This window comes from Hemiscyllium ocellatum, chromosome 1, assembly GCF_020745735.1.
Source record: "Hemiscyllium ocellatum isolate sHemOce1 chromosome 1, sHemOce1.pat.X.cur, whole genome shotgun sequence".
Classification (NCBI taxonomy): Eukaryota; Metazoa; Chordata; class Chondrichthyes; order Orectolobiformes; family Hemiscylliidae; genus Hemiscyllium; species Hemiscyllium ocellatum.
In genome coordinates this window covers 146,528,399-146,548,974 of record NC_083401.1, presented here as the reverse complement: position 1 = coordinate 146,548,974, position 20,576 = coordinate 146,528,399, and the positions used below count along the sequence as shown (strand labels likewise).

At 41.7% G+C, this 20,576-nt stretch overlaps 1 protein-coding gene across 1 annotated transcript in view; it reads right to left on the bottom strand.

The window, feature by feature from the left end:
• Positions 1-17,143, bottom strand: part of cfi (complement factor I) — a 60,594-nt gene extending 43,451 nt beyond the window's left edge. The window contains exon 1 of the mRNA XM_060829042.1: positions 17,051-17,143. Within this exon, the coding sequence (XP_060685025.1) occupies positions 17,051-17,143 (93 nt within the window). The remainder of the gene's footprint in view (positions 1-17,050) is intronic.
• Positions 17,144-20,576: the final 3,433 nt, after the last annotated feature.

The window sequence follows — 20,576 nt, the reverse complement described above, 5'->3', positions numbered from 1 at the left end:
TTCGCGCAGTACACCACAATTTAATTTATGCAAACTGTTCACTTGTGTCTCCTTCAGTGTTCTTATCTGGAAGGGTTACGAAGTACAATGTTTGTCATTGTAAATCATGTGCATGACAGTTTAACTTAAAGCAGAATGAAATGACAAAATGAACATTGAGGATTTTTTTTATTACATAGAATCCCCACAGTGTGGAAACATGCCATTTGGCCCAACAAATCCTCTGAAAAGCATCCCACGCACCTACCCTCATCACTATAACCCTCATTTCCCATATCCCTGAACACTATGGGTAATTTAGCATGGCCAATCACCTAACCTGCACATCTTTGGACTGTGGGGGAAAACCAGAGCACCTGGCAGAAACCAACACATACACAGGGAGAAGGTGCAAACTCCACACAGATAGTCACCCAAGGCTGGAATCAAACCCAGGTCCCTGGCACTGTGAGGCAGTTGTGCTAACCACTGAGCCACTGTGATTTATTGTAATTAAGATATTTACAATAAGCTATCAATTCTGCTAGATGTGTAAAACATGCTTTGTTAAGAAAGCAGCTCAAAGGAAATTCTAGATCAATATATTTCTCATGGTATCTGAGATCTGACATATTATTGGGCATTGGTAATGATTATAGGAACAGATTATATGTGTTTGGAACAGAAGTAGGCAATTCAGACCTTTGCCATTTGACATGATGGCTGACCTTATCCTGGTCTCAACTCCACTCTCCTGCCTGTTCCCCATAGCCCTTTGTCCTGCTTTGCATCAGAAACCTTTCTATTCATTTCTTGAATCTGTTGACTGATTCTGCCTCCACTGCACTCTGGGGCAATGAGTACCATAGATTCACAACCCTCTGAGAGAAGTTGTTGCCCCTCATCTCAGTTTTGAATGCATCTCCTCTCACTCTATATCTATGACCTCTTGCTGGAAAGTTGGTGAGCAGTAAAGAGATGAAGAAGTAAGTGTTGCGCTTTCTGCTGTTACATGGTCCATGCACAAGCACGACCCCAACGTTTGTATGTGCCTCTGACTTGAGTAGCTGTGCAGATTCTTTCTCATGTGTTGGTTTCTTTCTCATTTCAAAACAATGCAAAATCTTGTAATTACTGCTCCTGGAGTTCAAGGAAATCAGCTCCAACACATAAAATATCTCAAAAAGAAGCAGTACTTTGACCCTGATTCCCATTCAAATAATAATTTGCCCAAAGTTTTCTGGCCAAGGTTTTAACATGTAGTGTAAACAAACAATACATTTGTTCAATTACTCAAAGCAAACTAACACCAAAGAGAGATTTAAGCTAGATTTTCATCATGTTGACATCCACTGACACTTAAAATGATATCATAATGGTGGTGACAATGTTAAAGCAATAGGGTAAATGCTGCAATGAGTTTTACCATGTGATAGTACGTGTCGGAAATTTGCCCTACTCAGGATTTCCTGATTGATGATTTTAGTCATTGAAAAATTGCAGTGAATGTCCAGATTTCCCCTTGATACTGTCCACTAATGAGAGGTCCTGCAAGCAGAGCTTTCTACTTAGATGTGAACTCATGAAACTGTCTCCTATATTTGTATTAGAACAAATTAGAAAATGACCACTTCAAAAAACTGCCATGCAGTTCTCCTGGGCTAAATGTTTTACTTTAGGCTAAACATTAAATATAGACCCATTCAAAATAAAACTAGCCTAATTCCTCACATTACTGAGAATGCTGTACACCTTGGTGCAGCTTACAAAAATTTCCTCCAATACGGCATGACTCTCGGTTTCTGCTGGGATCTGCCAATCCTGTTTTTTAGAGGCAGGGCAGCAAAATGTTCCCTATCTAACTCCAACAAAGAATGTAGAGTCGAGGGACGGAGAAGACAATGACTTTTTTTTGCAGCAGTAGCTGCTGTTTTTTGCTCATTATTTAATGATCCAGCCATTTAATAAATGGGTATGTGTTAATATATGGGGGAGTAAATGTGTAAGTAAATGATGGCAAGGGCTGGATCCTCATAGTGGCCAAGTTACGCAGTCCAGATCTTGCTACCTGCTCAACTGAATCTTCCAGAGCAGTCCAGAGAGTCAGGTAGGTTCCGAGAGGAAGCAAATGGTGTTTTGTATAATGACCCTTTTGGCAGCATGGTCAATTGTATGACTTCTGTGATATTGATCTGCATCATCTGGAAGGAATTGCCTGGGAAATTGAAGATTCAGTCAGACAATTCAGCTCCACCTAGAACCTCTAAAAGTCTCCACCATTTAAATTGGAGGGTTCCAATTAAATTAAGTAAAATAATTACTCAGAACAAAGTTAAAAATCACACAACACCAGGTTATAGTCCAACAGGTTTAATTGGAAGCACATTAGCTTTCAGAGAGACGCTCCTTCATCAGGTGATAGTGGAGGGCTCAATCCTAACACAGAATTTATGGCAAAAATTTACAGTGTGATGTAATTGAAATTATACATTGATAAATTGATTGTCTGTTAAGCCTTCATCTGTTAGAATACAGTGATAGTTTCACTTCTTTCATGTGGAAATCATAAAACCTTTTTTTAAAAAAGTTGCGTTCTCGGGTTAGCTGTTAACAATGGTGACAGCTAGACAATATGTTGAAGGTGTTGGCCCCCTGTGTTCTCTGTCATGATGATTAGATTGATTCTAATCTAAAAAGTGAGATAACAGAGTTTTACATAAAATAATTCAATTTTTGAGCTCAGTGTTCTACATGAATGCATGCAGTTTTTGAGCAAAGTACAATGTAACCCTGCAAGTACAAATTCACCCCACAAAATATATGTGTGCATGTGCGTCTTTGTCTGTGTTGTGTGATTTTTAACTTTGTACACCCCAGTCCAACACCGGCATCTCCAAATCATTACTCAGAATAGTTAAACTATTAAAAGTATATAGTTTAATTCCTGAGTGATTATAAAACAGACCCCACTCTAATCTCTCATACTTCCAAATACACCTCCCCCAGGTCACTTACACCCGAGCACAGACCCAACAATACCTGATACCTGGCCTGCTTTCCCCCAACTGAACTAAATTCATTGCTGCCTATGGATCAGACCACACCTGACCCAATGTCCTCTGCCTCCAGACCTGATCTAATCCCCAGACTTCCGCAATCACTGGACTGACTGGAGCCAACCATCTCCACCCACACTCCTGCCAGACTTCACCTGATCTGATGCCCTCTACTGCTAGATCCAACTGCCCCCTCCCAAGCTCCACTTGATCTGGCCCCGTTTGACCTGACCCGGTATCCCCTCTGACACCAGACCAAAACCTAACCAAACCTGACACTCACCCTCCTGACCATCTCCTAAGCCTCCAGACTCAAGTTCTCACTACAATCCATGGTAAATGCTGCAATACCTGCTTTGCCACCTTGCTTTCTGGCACTCTAACCACTTCATGTGACATCCTACCCACCTGGCATCCTACTGCTATTCATCTGGCATCCTACTCCCTCCTGAGATGATATCCAACTTAGGTGACATCCTACTTATGTAGTACCTTATTCCCGTCCCCATCTGGCACCCTAACCTCCCATTTATCTGATTACACAGCAACTGTGAAAGGGCTGTCAGGCCCTTTACATTTCACAAAACAGCAGCTAGCTGCTTGAAAAGGGACCATAGGTTTCCTTTCTCTGTCAGTTCTGTGCTAGCTAGGGATTTTCAGAATGGAAGTATGGCTCCCCTTTCCAGAAGGTACTTTAATCAGTATTTCCGCTCAGAAATTGTTAAAACAAGAAGGGGCAGAGTGGCAATCTGAGGGAGACTATAACTCCTCAGAAAATCCAGCCTAACATTTCACTGAAAGGGTTGTGAATCCCCAGAAAGTAGTAGACACTGCATCATTGAATACATTGAAAGCTCCTGTTATGGATTCTAGTTGGTGTATGTGCTACTGGGAGAGTGTGCCTTTGAGAGGTGAGTCACACAATACTGGTGAGACATCAACCAGTACTCCTGGGCTTATCAGACATGTTTTGAGCTTTACAGAATGTAGAGATTCAGAATAAAATCTCCCTGTTTGATTGAAACAAATGAATAGTTCAAATGTTCTTTAGTTCTAACTGGAGCCTAGTAACTGCCAAACACAGAATAACTATGAAAGCAGATTTTCATTCATGTTCTCTTAGAATGACAAAACCTTGGAATTCCATCCCTAATTTATATAGAGTCATAGAGTCATACAGATGTACAGTATGGAAACAGACCCTTCGGTCTAACTCATCCATGCCGACCAGATATCCTAAACTAATCTATTCCCATTTGCCAGCACTCAGCCCATATCCCTCTAAACCCTTCCTATTCACATACCCATGCCTTTTAAATGTTGTAATTGTACCAGCCTTCACCACGTCCTGTGGCAGCTCATTCCATACTGATACCATCCTCTGCGTGAAAAGGTTGCCCCTTAGGGCCCTTTTAATTTTTTTCCCCTCTCACCCTAAACCTATGCTCTCTATTTCTGGACTCCCCTACCCCAGGGAAAATACCTTGTCTATTTACCCTATCTGTGCCCATTCTGATTTTATAAACCTCTATAAGGTCACCCCTCAGCCTCCAACGCTCCAGGGAAAACAGCCACAGCCTATTCAGCCTCTCCCTCTAGCTCAAATCCATCAACCCTGGGAATACCCTTGTAAATCGTTTCTGAACCCTTTCAAGTTTCACAACATCCTTGTATTTTGTTACTTCCTGGGATGTGGATGTTGCTGCCAGGCCAGGATTTATTGTCCACACCTAATTACCAAGAAGGCAATTGAGAGTTAGTCACATTGCTGTGTGACTGGAGTTGCACATAAACTGGAACCGGGTAAGGAGGGCAGTTTCCTTTTCCTAAAGGGTATTTGAGAATCAGATGGTTTTTTTTGCCAATTCACATCAATAGATTTGTAATCCCATATTTTTATTGAATTCAAATTCCACTACTGCCATAACAGGATTTGAACCTGAGCTTGAAAAGCATTACCGAGGTCTCTGGATTAGCCTAATGATAATATCACTAGGCCATCACCTCCCCTTCAAATCACAAGAGGGACTGCAGTAATTCAAGAAGGCACCTCATCATTACCTACTCCAGGGCAATTCAGGATCAACATTTGCCAAGAGAGCAAAGAAAGAATTTTAAAAATACCCTGTAAAAAATCAGACGCTTACCATTAATAGGGATGCAGACATTGAATATGAAAGTGAGTTTCTAGTTTGCTCTGTGCCATTATTTTACATTGAATGTTAATGTATATAATCCTTTTGTCTTTAATTACAATATCCAAGATGTCTAAGTGCATTCTTGAGGTTTGGAACAGTGCATGGGGTATTCATTTGGACTGATGGACTATTATACATTATCCATGATACTCCATATCCAGTTCAGCAACATTATGCAGCATTTAAGTAGCCATTAATCTGTTTATGTGAGGACAGAGAACAAGATGTGTTTCACCAGAACTCGAGCACAACTAAATGTGTGGAAATGAAGTTATTTTTTGCAAATATACTCTCTTTATTTGTACACATATTATTTAAATTGAATGCATTTTTCTGTCAGAACTGCATCTACATTTCTATTTTACGGTCTTTTCCTTATTTTCTTATCTCCTTCTTCATAGTCTATTTTTCTTTCTTCCCATGTCTATGCTGAAGTCTAAATACTCAGTTCATGACTGGATCCTCCCTCTTCCTGACTAAGACCCATAACAGGCAATAGAAAGCCTGTATACTGTGCTTGGCTGTATAATTGTAGCTAAAACAGAAGCTAGTGCTGTGGCTCCAGGCCTGTTCAAAAGGAGTCAGGAGATTTCAAAATTCAGCAGCGAACAGTAAAAAAAAATGCAAAAATAGTAGCACAGAAACCATGAAGATCAGGTGATAAGCCAAAATACCACACATGCTGTCCCAACATGATAAATACAACCTCTTTAGCAAACAAATAACTAGAAGATCCTATTACACAAAAGCAGCAGTTGAGGAGAGACGAGGCCAGAACAGACACAGAATTTGTTGTTGGATCAAATTTAAGTACACTTGCATTAACTTGGGAATTCTAATGAGGTTCACTTGTGCTCTCTATGCTCTCACCAGAAATGATTCATTGAGGAAAGTCCAAAGTACACATATGTCAGTGTTTGTGCCTAGCTGCTGGGTTCCTCAGTGCATGCCTGTTGAATATCTGAGTGTTTTATTAAAGAAATCAGTACTATGAGTTCAACACACCATGACCGTAGAGACCAATGAATTTGGCATATTCCAAATTTAAAAGAAGCAGGAGAAGAAAAGTGGTATAACTCTGACAATTCTTCATGAACTCCAAAGCCAAGTCACTGTTAACTATATCAGTTCATTTATAACTTCCTTCTCTCTAATTAAAACTGACAGCAATATTTCATAAGTAACATTAACAAAAAACATTGTAATACTTACTGCGTGGCTGCTGTTCACTGTTTCATTGCTTTCTTTTGGCCATGGAACCTGAAAAAGTGGCCACGGTTACTGGTGGGGGACTTTTGGGGACATTGTCCCAATAACTAGTTTTACATAATACTTTTAAGTCGGGAATTATCCCAAGACCCTCCTCAACCAGGGGAGTGGAAATAGATATCTAAACACGGAAGGACTGAACGATTGGTCAAATTGAAAATAATACTGCCTTAGAATCAGCGGAATCACAGCACTTGGCCCATTGAACTTATGCCAATGGTGGTGTTTCAACTGGAGCTGTGTACGTGAAAATTATTCTCGATAATTTGGCTTTGCCCATTTAGATTTAGCCTTTAAAAAGTATCTAGTTTCCTTTAAATAAGCGTTCCCTGTACAAAATCTCTTCTTCTCCCTCAAATTCTATTTATTCAGAGTCTTTGCTCTGTTGTTACTTCCATGATTTATTGTCTTACGCAATTTGGAAAAATGCAACATTATGTCATTGGCTCAGTCCTGGAAGAAAGAAAGCTGGTGATTTAGGAATTCCACCTTTGATAGCAATGCTCCCAACATCTTCCACTGGTTTACTATTTCTCTTGAATTAAGAGAGTCACCATTTCTCTTCCCTTGTGTTTCAAAGTATATCCTGCTGTTTCATTGTTAATTACTTTATGCTCAAGTAAGTTCACTCAGATACATTGCTTGTGCTTGCTGTTGCTTCTGAATACTCTTGGCTGTCAGTTGTGGTCAATGCCAGCTTTGTCTTTCCCACTCTGCTAATCATTCACTGGCTAATTTCACATCTGAGATCCTCTCCAAGTCCCAACTGCGACATTATCACCATTCCTCATGGCCAGTCAGACAAAATCCTGAAGCATCTTCCCCATTAACATTAGAGTATATCTTCACCACATTACTGCCTGAGAGCAAGCACAAGGTTTGCCAGCACAAACTCAAGGACAGGTGGAAATGGCTAATTATTTCAATTTAAAGCATTTTTCTGTCAGAACTGCTTCTACAATTCTATTTTATAGTCTTTTCCTTATTTTCTCATTTCTTCATTCATACCTTAATTTTCTTTACTCATGTGTCCATCCAAAATCTAAACGCTCAAATCTTGACTGGATCCTCTTTCCTCCTGATTCAGACTCATAACAGGCATTGAAAAGCCTACACAGGTTATACTGTACTGTACTTGGATTAGTGCTGCTGGAAGAACACAGCATTCAGGCAGCATCCAAAGTGCAGCGAAATTGACGTTTCGGGCAAAAGCCCTTCATCAGGAATAAAGGCAGTGAGATCACTGCCTTTATTCCTGATGAAGGGCTTTTGCCCGAAATGTCGATTTCGCTGCACTTTGGATGCTGCCTGAACTGCTGTTCTCTTCCAGCACCACTAATCCAGAATCTGGTTTCCAGCATCTGCCGTCATTGTTTTTACCCTGTACTGTACTTGGTAGCGTAACTATAGCTAATACCTGAGTTAACGCTGTGGCCCCAGGCCTGTTCAAAACGAGTCAGGAGATTTCAAAATTCAGCAGCAAACAGTAATAATAAAACTGATGCAAAAATAATAGCACAGAAACTGTAAAGATCAGGCAATAAGCCAAATTTCCACAAAGTGCAGTCCCAACATTAAAAATACAACCTACTTAGCAAACATAGGGCTGGCACAATGTGTCACATCCAAGCAGCAGTTGAGGAATGAAGAGGCCAGAACAGACACAAAATTTATTGTTGGGCCAAACTTAAGTACGCTTGCATTAATTTGGGAATTCTAATGAGGTATACTTGCGCTCTTGTGCTCCCATCAGAAATGATTCAGTGAGGAAAGTCCAGAGTACAGAGATATCAGTGTTGTATTTAGCTGCTGGATTCCTCAGTGCATGCCTGTTGAATATCTGAGTGCACTATTAAAGAGATCAATGCTATGATTTCAACCAACATGACTGAAGAGTCCAACAAATTTGGCATATTCCGAATTTAAATGAAGCAAAAGAAGTAATGGGGCAAAGGCTCTGACAATTATTCGTAAACTATAAGGATAAGTCACTGTGAACTATATTAGTTGATTTGTAATTTATTTTGCTCTAATTAAAACTGACAGCAGGCTTTCATAAGTAACAGATTAAAAGCATTTCAATACTTACTATGTGACTGCTTTTCACTGTTTCATTGCTTTCTCTTAGCAACATTTCCTGAAAAAAATGGCTACAGTTACTGGTAGGGGATACTTTGCGACATTGTCCCAATAACCCATAATTAAATAAAACCTTTATCATCAGGAATTACCCTCGACTCTCCACAACTGGGAGAGTGGAAACAGATGCCAAAACAGAGAAGGTAGCTGAGTGACTGAACAATTGGTCAAATTGTTGGTAATACTACCTTAGAATCAACAAAATGTCAGCACTGAGACAGATCATTTGGCCCCTTGGACCTGTGCTAATGGTACGGAGCTATGTAAATGAAAAACATTTCCCCGTTCTTTCTCTTTGCATATTAACAGTTTTCCTCTCAAAGGTTATTTAGTTTCGTTTAAACTAACATTCTCTGTACAAATGTATTCTTCTCTGTACAAATGTATTCTTCTCCCTCAACTTCTACTTATCCTGAGTCTTTGCTCTGCTGTTACTTTCATGATTTGTCCTTTTCTGTAATTTTGAGAAACACAATATTATGTCATTGGATCAGTCCTGGAAGAAGGAAGGCTGGTGATTTAGGAATTCCACCTTTGATAAAAATACTCCCACACATTTTCCACTGGTTTACTATTTCTCTTGAACTAAGACATTCACCCTTATGTTTCAAAGTGTATCCTGCTGTTACTTTATTACTTTATGCTCAAAAGTTCACTCAGATACATTTCTTGTGTTTACTGTTTGGCTTTGGACATTGTTGGCTGAATATTGTGGAAAATATTAGCTTTATCTTTCCCACTCTGCTAATTATTCACTGGCTAATTTCACCTCTGAGCTCCTCTCCAAGTCCCAACTGCAACATTATCACCATTCCTCATGGTCACTCAGACAACATCTTGGAACATCCATCCTATTAGCATCAGAGTGTATCTTCACCACATGAAGTTCCACAGTTTAGGCAGAAGGCTCACTAGCACAAACTCAGAGACAAGTGGAAATGGCAAATAGTTGAAATTGAATGCCTCTAATTCAATGAGAGGTACCTCAGGTTCCAAGAGATCAATTGTGTTAGGGGATTCTCTAATCCGAGGTACAGACAGATGTTTCTGTGGCCAGCAGCGAAAAATCAGAATGGTGCCAGATCAAGGATGTCTCAGAGAGGGTGTAGAATGTTCTCAAGGGGGAGAGGGTCCAGCAGGAGGTCATCATATACATTGGAACCAATGACATAGGAAGGGAAAAGGTTGGGGTTCTGAAGGGAGAATATACAGATAGGCAGGAATTTAAAAAGGAAGTCCTTGAGAATAGTAATAACTGGATTACTCCCGGTGCTATGAGCTAGTGAGGGCAGGAATATGAGGATAGAGCAGATGAATGCAAGGCTGAGGAGCTGTTGTACAGGAGAAGGATTCACATTTTTGGGTCATTAGAAGCTGTTTTGGGGTAGAAGTGACCTGTACAAGAGGACAGATTGCATCTAAATTGGAAGTGGACTAATATACTGCTGCTCTGGTGGATTTCAACTAGTAAGGTTTGGGGGGGGGGGAGTGGGGGTGAGGAGGAGGAGCGGGGGCGAGGCTTGGGACCCAGGGAGATAGTGAAGAATGATTTCAATCTAAGATTGGTACAGTTGAGAACAAAGGTGAGTCAAACAGTCAGGGCAGGCAGGAACAAAGCAGAGAACAAGATAGGACTGATAAATTAAACTGCAGTTATTTCAATGCAAGAGGCCTAACAGGGAAGGCAGATGAACTCAGGGCATGGTTAGGAACATGGGACTGGGATATCATAGCAATCACAGAAACATGGTGGAGGGATGGACAGGACAGGCAGCTTAATATTCAAGGATACAAATGCTACAGAAGGATAGAAAGGGAGGCAAGAGAGGAGGGGGAATGGCATTTTTGGTAAGGGATAGCATTACAGCCGGAGGATACTTCTGGAAATACATCCAGGGAAGTTATTTGGGTGAAACTGAGAAATAAGAAAGGGCTGATCACCTTATTGGGGTTGTATTATAGACCCTCTAATAGTCAGAGGGAAATGGAGAGACAAACCTATAAGGAGATCTCAGTTATCTGTAGGAATAATAGGGTAGTTATGGTAGGGGATTTTAACTTTCCAAACATCGACTAAGACTGCCATAGTGTTAAGGGTTTAGATGGAGAGGAATTTGATAAGCATGTACAAGAAAAATTCTGATTCAGTATGTGGATGTACCTACTAGAGTAAGTGCAAAACTTGATCTACTCTTCGGAAATAAGGCAGGGCAGATGACTGAGGTGTCAGTGGGGGAGCACTTTGGGGACAGCAACCATAATTCTATTCGATTTAATATAGTGATGGAAAAGGATAGACCAGATCTAAAAGTTGAAGTTCTAAATTGGAGGAAGGCCAATTTCGACAGTATAAGGCAAGAAAGTTCAAAAGCTGATTGGGTGCAGATATTCGCAGGTAAAGGGGTGGCTGGAAAATGGAAAGCCTTCAGAAATGAGATAACGAGAAACCAGGAAAGGTTGGTAGGTATAGGGAATGCTGGATGACTCAAGAAATTGAGGGTTTTGTTATGAAAAAGAAGGAAGCATATGTTAGGTATAGACAGGATAGATCAAATGAATCATTAGAAGAGTATAAAGGCAGTAGGAATACACTTAACAGAGAATTCAGGAGGGCAGGGCAAAAAAAGGGACATGAGGTAGCTTTGGCAAATAGAGTAAAGGAGAATCCAAAGGGTTTTTACAAATACATTAAAGACAATGTCTTCAAAGACAAAAAGGGAGAGAATAGAGCCCCTCAAAGATCAGAAAGAGCAGGAGAATCGACGTTTCGGGCAGGAGCCCTTCCTCAGGAATGAGGAAAATGTGTCCAGCAGGGTAAGATAAAAGGTGGCCTATTGTGTTGAACTCGTTAATGTGAAAGCGTAGGGGAATGAAGGTGAAGCCTCTGCTGAGGACTGATCTTTCATCCTCAGAGAGGGGGAGTCTGGAGGGATGGTGAAAACATGGCAGGGCTGGGAGCTGGCCCCTGTAAAAACGCCATCCCATACTCCCAATTCCTTCGTCTCCGCCGCATATGCTCCCAGGGAGACCAGTTCCAATACCGTACAACCCAAATGGCCTCCTTCTTCAAAGAAATTTCCCCCCAGATGTGATCGACAATGCCCTCCACCACATTTCCTCCACTTCCCGCTCCTCCGCCCTTGAGCCCCGCCCCTCCAATCACCATCAGGACAGAACCCCACTGGTCCTCACCTACCATCCCACCAACCTCCACATACATCGTATCATCCGTCGTCATTTCCACCATCTCCAAACGGACCCCATCACCAGAGATATATTTCCCTCCCCTCCCCTATCAGCGTTCAGAAAAGACCACACCTTCCGTGACTCCCTCGTCAAGTTCACATCACCCACCAACCCAACCTCCACTCCAGGTACCTTCCCCTGCAACCGCAAGAAATGCAAAACTTGCGCCCAGACCTCCCCCGCCTTACTTCCCTCTAAGGCCCCAAGGTATCCTTTCATATCCACCACAAATTCACCTGCACCTCCACACACATCATTTACTACATCCGCTGCACCCGATGTGGCCTCCTCTATATTGGGGAGACAGGCTGCCTACTTGCGAAACGTTTCAGGGAAAACCTCTGGGATACCCAGACCAACCAACCCAACCACCCCATGGCTCAACACTTCAACTCCCCCTCCCACTCTGTCAAGAACATGCAGACCATAGCAACACAATGGCTGGAGGAAGAGCGCCTTATCTTCCGCCTAGGAACCCTCCAACCACAAGGGATGAACCTCGATTTCTCCAGTTTCCTAATTTCCCCTCCCCCCACCTTGTCTCAGTCAAATCCCTCGAACTCAGCACGTCCTTCCTAACCTGCAATCTTCTTCCTGACCTCTCCTCCCCCACCCCCACTCCGGCCTATCACCCTCATCTTGACCTCCTTCCACCTATCGCATTTCCAACACCCCTCCCCCAAGTCCCTCCTCCCTACCTTTAGCCTGCTGGACACACTTTCCTCATTCCTGAGGAAGGGCTCATGCCTGAAACGTCATTTCTCCTGCTCTTTGGAGGCTGCCTGACCTGCTGCGCTTTTCCAGCAACACATTTTCAGCTCTGATCTCTAGCATCTGCAGTCCTCACTTTCTCCCCTCAAAGATCAGCAAGGCGGCCTTTGTGTGGAGTTGCAGAAGGTGGAACAGATACTAAAAGAGTATTTTGCATCAATATTTAGTTTGGAAAAGGACATGGAAGGTATATATTGTAGGGAAATAGATGATGACATTGTGAAAAATGTCCATATTACAGACAAGGAACTGTTAGATGTCTTGAAATGCATATAGGTGGATAAATCCCCAGGACCTGATCTGGTGTACCCTAGAACTCTGTCAGAAACTAGGGAAGTGATTGCTGGGCCTCTTACTGAGATATTTATTTCATCGATAGTCACGGGTAAGGTGCCAGAAGACTGGAGGTTAGCAAACGTGGTGCCACTGTTTAAGAGGGTGGTAAGGACAAGCCAGGGAACTATAGACCAGTGAACCTAACTTTGGCGGTGGGGACGTTGTTGGAGGGAATCCTAAGGGACAGGATTTACATGTATTTGGAAAGGCAAGGACTGATTAGGGATAGTCAACGTGGCATTGTGGGTGGGAAATTATGTCTCACAAACTTGATTGAGTTTTTTGAAGAAGTAACAAAGAGGGTTGATGAGGGCAGAGCAGTAGATATAATCTATATGGACTTGAGTAAGGCATTCGACAAGGTTCCCCATTGGAGATGGGTGAGCAAGGTTAGATCTTATGGAATACAGGGAGAACTAGCCATTTGGATACAGAACTGGCTCAAAGGTAGAATATAGAGCGTGGTGGTGGAGGGTTGTTTTTCAGACTGGAGGCCTGTGTCCAGTGGAGTGCCACAAGGATCGGTGCTGGGTCCACTACTTTTCATCATTTATATAAATGATTTGGGATGTGAGCATAAGGGATATAATTAACAAGTTTGCTGATGACACCAAAATTGGAGGTATCGTGGATAGCAAAATAGGTTACCTCAGATTACAACGGGATCTTGATTAGATGGGCCAATGGGCTGAGAAGTGGCAGATAGAGTTTAATTTAGACAAATGTGAGGTGTTGCATTTTGGGAAAGCAAATCTTAGCAGGACATATCCACTTAATGGTAAGGTCTTCGGGAGTGTTGCTGAACAAAGAGACCTTGGAGTGCAGGTTCATAGCTCCTTGAAAGTGGAGGCACAAGTAGATAGGATAGTGAAGAAGGCATTTGGTATGTTTTCCTTTATTGGTCAGAGTTTTGAGTACAGGAGTTGGAAGGTCATGTTACGGTTATACAGGACATTAGTTAGGCCACTTTTGGAATATTGCGTGCAATTCTGGTCTCCTTCCTATTAGAAAGATGTTGTGAAACTCAAATGGGTTCAGAAAAAGACTTACAAGGATGTTGCCAGGATTGGAAGATTTGAGCTATAGGGAGAGGTTGAATAGGCTGGGGCTGTTTTCCCTGGAGCGTCGGAGGCTGAGGGGTGACCTTATAGAGGTTTATAAAACCATGAGGAGCATGGATATGATAAATAGTCAAAGTCTTTTCCTAGGGGTGGGGGAGTCCAGAACTAGAGAACATAAGTTTTGGGTGAGAGGAGAAAGATATAAAAGAGATTTGAGGGACAACGTTTTCACGCAGAGGGTGTTACGTGTATGGAATGAGCTGCCAGAGGAAGTGGTGGATGCTAGTACAACTGCAACATTTAAAAGGCATCTGGATGGATAGATGAATAGGAAGGGTTTGGAGGGATAAGGCCAGTTGCTGGTAGGTGGGACTAGATTGGGTTGGGATACCTGGTCGGCATGGATGGGTTGGACCGAAGGATCTGTTTCCCTGCTGTACATCTCTATGACTCTATGACTGTAAGAAATGTGGGAGAGACTGTGACAATTATACGTAAACTACAAAGACTAGTCACTGTTAAATATTTCAGTTCATCTGTAAATTTGGTTAACTCGAATTAAAGCTAAGTAACGGATGAAATCATAAATAGATTAAAAAACATCACAATAGTTATTGCACGGCTGCTCTTCACTGGTTCATTACTTTCACTTGGCAGTTTGATCCTGAAAACTTTGGCTGCAGTTACTGGTAGAGGACATTTCATAGAATCACTACAGTGTAGAAACAGGCCATTTGGAAGTTGAGTTCACGCTGACCCATTCTGCCCAGACCCACAACCCTATCCTGCATTTCTCATGGCTAATCCACCTAACTTGCACATCCCTAAACTCTGTGCCAATTTCACATTTCAGTCCCCTCAACCTGCATATCCTTGGATTGTGGAAGGAAACCCATGCAGACACAGAGAAAATTGGAAACCTCCACATAGACACTTGCCCAAGACTGGAATTGAGCCTGGTTCCTTGGTGCTGTGAGGCAGCAGTGCTAAACACTGAGCCACTGTGCCACCCAACTGAAGACGTTGTCCTAATAACTCATAATTACAAAAAGCCTTTGACATCAGGAATTATCTCAGGAACATTCACAATTGAGGGAATTGTTGTCTAATCAGAGAAGGAAGCTGAATGACTAAAAGATGGGTCAAATTCACAATAATGCCACCTTTGCAGTGCGGGAATTACAGCACTGAGAAAGGTAATTTGGCCAATGGACATGTTCAAATGTTAGTTTTCAACTGGAGCTGTGTACATGAAAACCATTTGCCCACTGTTTCTCTTGGCCATTTTATAGCTTTCCTTTCAATACTTAGCTAGTTTCCTTCCCTTCTCCCTTAAATTGTGTTTGTCCTGTTGTTACTCTTATGATTTACCCTCTTTTGAAATTTTGAAAAACCCAACATTATGCCGTTGTCTCAGTCTTGGAAGAAGGAAATGGATATTTAAGAATTCCACCTTTGATTACAATGATCATTCACATCTTTCTCTGGTTTACTATTTATCTTGAATTAAGAGAGTCACCATCGCTCCTCCCTTATGTTTCAAAGTGTCTTTGATTATTTCACAGTTAATTATTTTATGTTCAAGTAAGTTCATCTGGTTATGTTTCTGGTGTTTGCTGTTTGGTTCTGGACATTTTTGGCTGTAAATTTTGAATGATGTTAGCTTTATCTTTCCCAATCCATTAATTATTCACTCGCTGATTTCACCTCTGAGATCCTCTTCATGTTCCAACTAGCACTTTGCTGAAAATATGCTGCTAGAAAAGTGCAGCAGGTCAGGCAGCATCCAAGGAGCAGGAGAATTGATGTTTCGGGCATGAGCCCTTCTTCAGGTTCAAGTCCGAAACGTCGATTCTCCTGCTCCTTGGATGCTGCCTGACCTGCTGCGCTTTTCAGCAACACATTTTCAGCTCTGATCTCCAGCATCTGCAGTCCTCACTTTCTCCAACTAGGACTTTATCATCATTCCTCACGGTCACTCAGACAAAATCCTGGAATATCTTTCCTATCAATGTCAGAGTATATCTTCACCAAATGAAGTGTTACAGTACAGGCAGAAGGCCAACGAGCACAAAAACAGGGACAAGCGGAAAGGGCAACTAGTTAAAATTGAATGCATATTTCTGTCAGAACTGCTTCTGCAGTTCTAGTTTATGCTTTTCTCCTTATTCTCTCATCTCTTTCCTGATATCCTATTTTACCTTATTACCATGGCTATGCCAAAGTCTAAATACTCAGTTCATGACTGGGTCCTCTCTTTTCCTGATTCAGACCCATAACAGGGATTGGAAAGCCTGTATATTGTGCTTGGCTGTGTAATTGTAGCTAAAATCGAACCTAGTGATATGGCCCCAGGCCTATTTGAAAGGAGTCAGGAGATTTCAAAATACAGCAGCAAACAGTAAAAAAAAATACTAATGTAGAAACTGTAGCGGAAAGATCAGGCAATAAGCCAAATTTCCACACAGTGCAGTCCCAACATTAAAAATACAACCTACTTAGCAAACGTAGGGTTGGCGCAACCTGACACACGCAAGCAGCAGTTGAGGAATGAAGGGGCCAGGACAGTCACAGAATTTATTGTTGGGCCAAACTTAAGTACACTTGCACTAATTTGGGAATTCTAATGCGGTTCACTTGTGCTCTCGGTGCTTCCATCAGAAATGATTCAGTGAGGATAGTCCAGAGTACAGAGATATCAGTGTTGTGCCTAGCTGCTGGGTTCCTCAGTGCATGCCTGTTGACTATCTGAGTGCACTATTAAAGAGATTAGTGCTTTGATTTCAACCCAACATGACTGTAGAGTCCAACAAATTTGGCATATTCTGAATTGAGAAGTAAGAGAAGAAATGCTGGTGTGGCAGTGAAAATTATTGGTAAACTACAAAGACAAGTTACTGTTAATTATATATTTTATTTGTTATTCTTTTTACTCTAACCAAAACTGACAGCAGTGTTTCATTAGTAACAGATTAAAAACCATTGCAATACTTACTGCTTCTCTGTTGTTCTCTGTTTCATCACTTTGACTTGACAGTAGACCCTGAAAAAGTAGGGTACAGTTACTGGTGATGATATTTGGGGACATTGTCCCAATAACACATAATTACATAGAAACTTTAATGTCAGGAATTATCCTAAGGCCCTCCACAACTTGGGGAGTTGAAATAGATAAAAATCTGTAAGAACTGTGGATGCTGTAAATCAGAAACAGAAATTGCTGGAAAGGCTCAGCAGGTCTGGCAGCATCTATGGCGGGAAATCAGAGTTAATGTTTCAGGTCCAGGGACCCTTCTTCGATTTTGTCAAACCTGCTGAATTTTTCCAGCCATTTCTGTTATTGAAAGTGGAAATAGATGTCTAATCAGGAAGGCGAGTGACTAAAAGATTGGTCAAATGGATAATAATGCCACCTTAGAATCCGGGGAATCACAGCACTGAAAGAGGTCATTTTACCTTACTACCATGTGTATGCCAAAGTCTAAATACTCAATTCATGACTGGGTCCTCTGTTTTCCTGATTCGGACCCATAACAGGGATTGGAAAGCCTGAATACTGTGTAATTGTAGCTAAAACCGAAGCTAGTGCTTGTGGCCCCAGGCCTGTTTGAAAGGAGTCAGGAGACTTCAAAATTCAGCAGCAAACAGTAAAAATAAAACTGATGCAAAAATAATAGCACAGAAACTGTAAAGATCAGGCAATAAGCCAAATTTCCACACAGTGCAGTCCCAACATTAAAAATACAACCTACTTAGCAAACATAGGGCTGGCGCAACCTGACACACACAAACAGCAGTTGAGGAATGAAGAGGCCAGAACAGACACAGAATTTATTGTTGGACCAAACTTAAATACACTTGCATTAATTTGGGAATTCTAATGCGGATCACTTGTGCTCTTTGTGCTCCACCAGAAATGATTCGGTGAGGAAAGGCCAGAGTACACAGATGCCAATATTTGTACCCAGCTGCTGGGTTCCTCAGTGCATGCTTGTTTAATATCTGAGTGCACTATTAAAGAAGTTAGTACTATGATTTCAACAAAATATAATTGCAAAGACCGACAATTTTGGCTTAATCTGAATTTAGAAGTAGTAAGTGAAGAAATATGGGAGCAGCAGTGACAATTATTAGTTAAGTAGAAAGACAAGTCACTGTTAATTATATATTTCATTTGTAATTCTTTTTACTCTAACCAAAACTGACAACAGAGTTTCATAAGTAACAGATTAAAAACCATTGCAATACTTACTGCTTCGCTGTTGTTCTCTGTTTCATCACTTTGACTTGACAGTAGACCCTGAAAAAGTAGGGTACAGTATTTGGGGACATTGTCCCAATAACTCATAATTACACAAAAACTTTAATGTCAGGAATTATCCTAAGGCCCTCCACAACTTGGGGAGTTGAAATAGATAAAAATCTGTAAGAACTGTGGATGCTGTAAATCAGAAACAGAAATTGCTGGAAAGGCTCAGCAGGTCTGGCAGCATCTATGGCGAGAAATCAGAGTTAATGTTTCAGGTCCAGGGATTTTGACAATCCTGCTGAGTTTTTCCAGTCATTTCTGTTATTGACAGTGGACATAGATGTCTAATCATGAATCCAAATGACTGAAAGATCAAATTGACAATAATACCACCTTAGAATCAGGGGAATCATAGCACTGAGAGAGGTCATTTGGACCTGTGCCAATGATGAGTTTTCAACTGGAGTTGTGTACACGGAAACCATTTCCACACTCTTTCTCTTGGCCCGTTTACAGTTTTCCCCTCAGCATTTAGCTAGTTTCTTTTAAACTAACATTCCCTGTAGAAATCATCTTCTTCTCCCTCAAATTGTATTTGTTCTGTGTCTTTACTGATGTTATTGATGGATTGACACTTTCATGACAATATACAATAGGTGCAGGAGTAGGCCATTCTGCCCTTTGAGCCTGCACCACCATTCATTGTGATCATGGCTGATCATCCTCAATCAGTATCCTGTTCCTGCCTTATTTCCATAACATTTGATTCCACTATTCAACTCTTTCTTAAATGAATCCAGAGACTGGGCATCCACTGCCTTCTGAGGCTGAGCATTCCACACATCTACCACTCTCTGGGTGAAGAAGTTTCTCCTCATCTCTGTCCTAAATGGCCTACTCCTTATTTTTAAGCTGTGTCCTCTGGTTTGGGACTCACCCATCAGCAGAAACATGTTTCCTGCCTCCTCAGTGTCCAATCCTTTAATTATCCTATACGTCTCAATCAGATCTCCTCTCAGTCTTCTAAACTCAAGGGTATACATGCCCAGTTGCTCCAATGTTTCAACATAATATAGTCCTGCCATTCCAGGAATTGACCTTGTGAATCTATGCTGCACTCCCTCAATAGCCAGAATGTCTTTCCTCAAATTTGGAGACCAGAAATGCACACAATATTCCAGGTGCGGTCTCACCAGGGCCCTGTACAGCTGCAGAAGAACCTCTTTGCTTCTATACTCAATCCCTCTTGCTATGAAGGCCAGCATGCTATTAGCTTTCTTCACTACCTGCTGTACCTGCATGCTTACCTTCATTGACTAGTGTACAAGAACACTCTTTGTACTGCCCCTTTACCTAACTTGACTCCATTTAGGTATTAATCTGCCTTCCTGTTCTTTCCACCAAAGTGGATAACCATATATTTATCCACATTAAACTGCATCTGCCATGCATCTGTCCATAGAACATAGAAAAATACAGCGCAGTACAGGCCCTTCGGCCCTCAATGTTGCGCCGACCAAAGTCTACCTAACCTACACTAGCCCAATAACCTCCATATGCATATCCAATGCCCGCTTAAATGACCATAAAGAGGGAGAGTTCACCACTGCTACTGGCAGGGCATTCCATGAACTCACAACCCGCTGTGTAAAGAATCTACCCCTAACATCTGTCCTATACCTACCACCCCTTCATTTAAAGCTGTGTCCCCTAGTAACAGCTGACTCCATTAACAGAAAAAGGTTCTCAGTGTCTACCCTATCTAAACCCCTAATCATCTTGTACACCTCTATCAAATCTCCCCAAACCTTCTTTTCTCCAATGAGAACAGCCCCAAGTGCCTCAGCCTTTCCTCATACGATCTTCCTACCATGCCAGGCAACATCCTGGTAAACCTCCTCTGCACTCGTTCCAATGCCTCCACATCCTTCCTACAGTATGGCGACCAAAACTGCACACAATACTCCAGATGAGGCCGCACCAGAGTCTTATACAACTGCAACATGACCTCAGGACTCTGGAACTCAATTCCTCTACCAATAAAGCCCAGTACACCATATGCCTTCTTCACAGCTCTATTTACCTGGGTGGCAACTTTCAGAGATCTGTGTAAATGGACACCAAGATCCCTCTGCTCATCCACACTACCAAGTAGCCTAGCATTAGCCCAGTAATCCATCTTCTTGTTACTCCTACCAAAGTGAATGACTTCACACTTAGCTACATTGAACTCCATTTGCCACCTTTCTGCCCAGCTCTGCAACTTATCTAT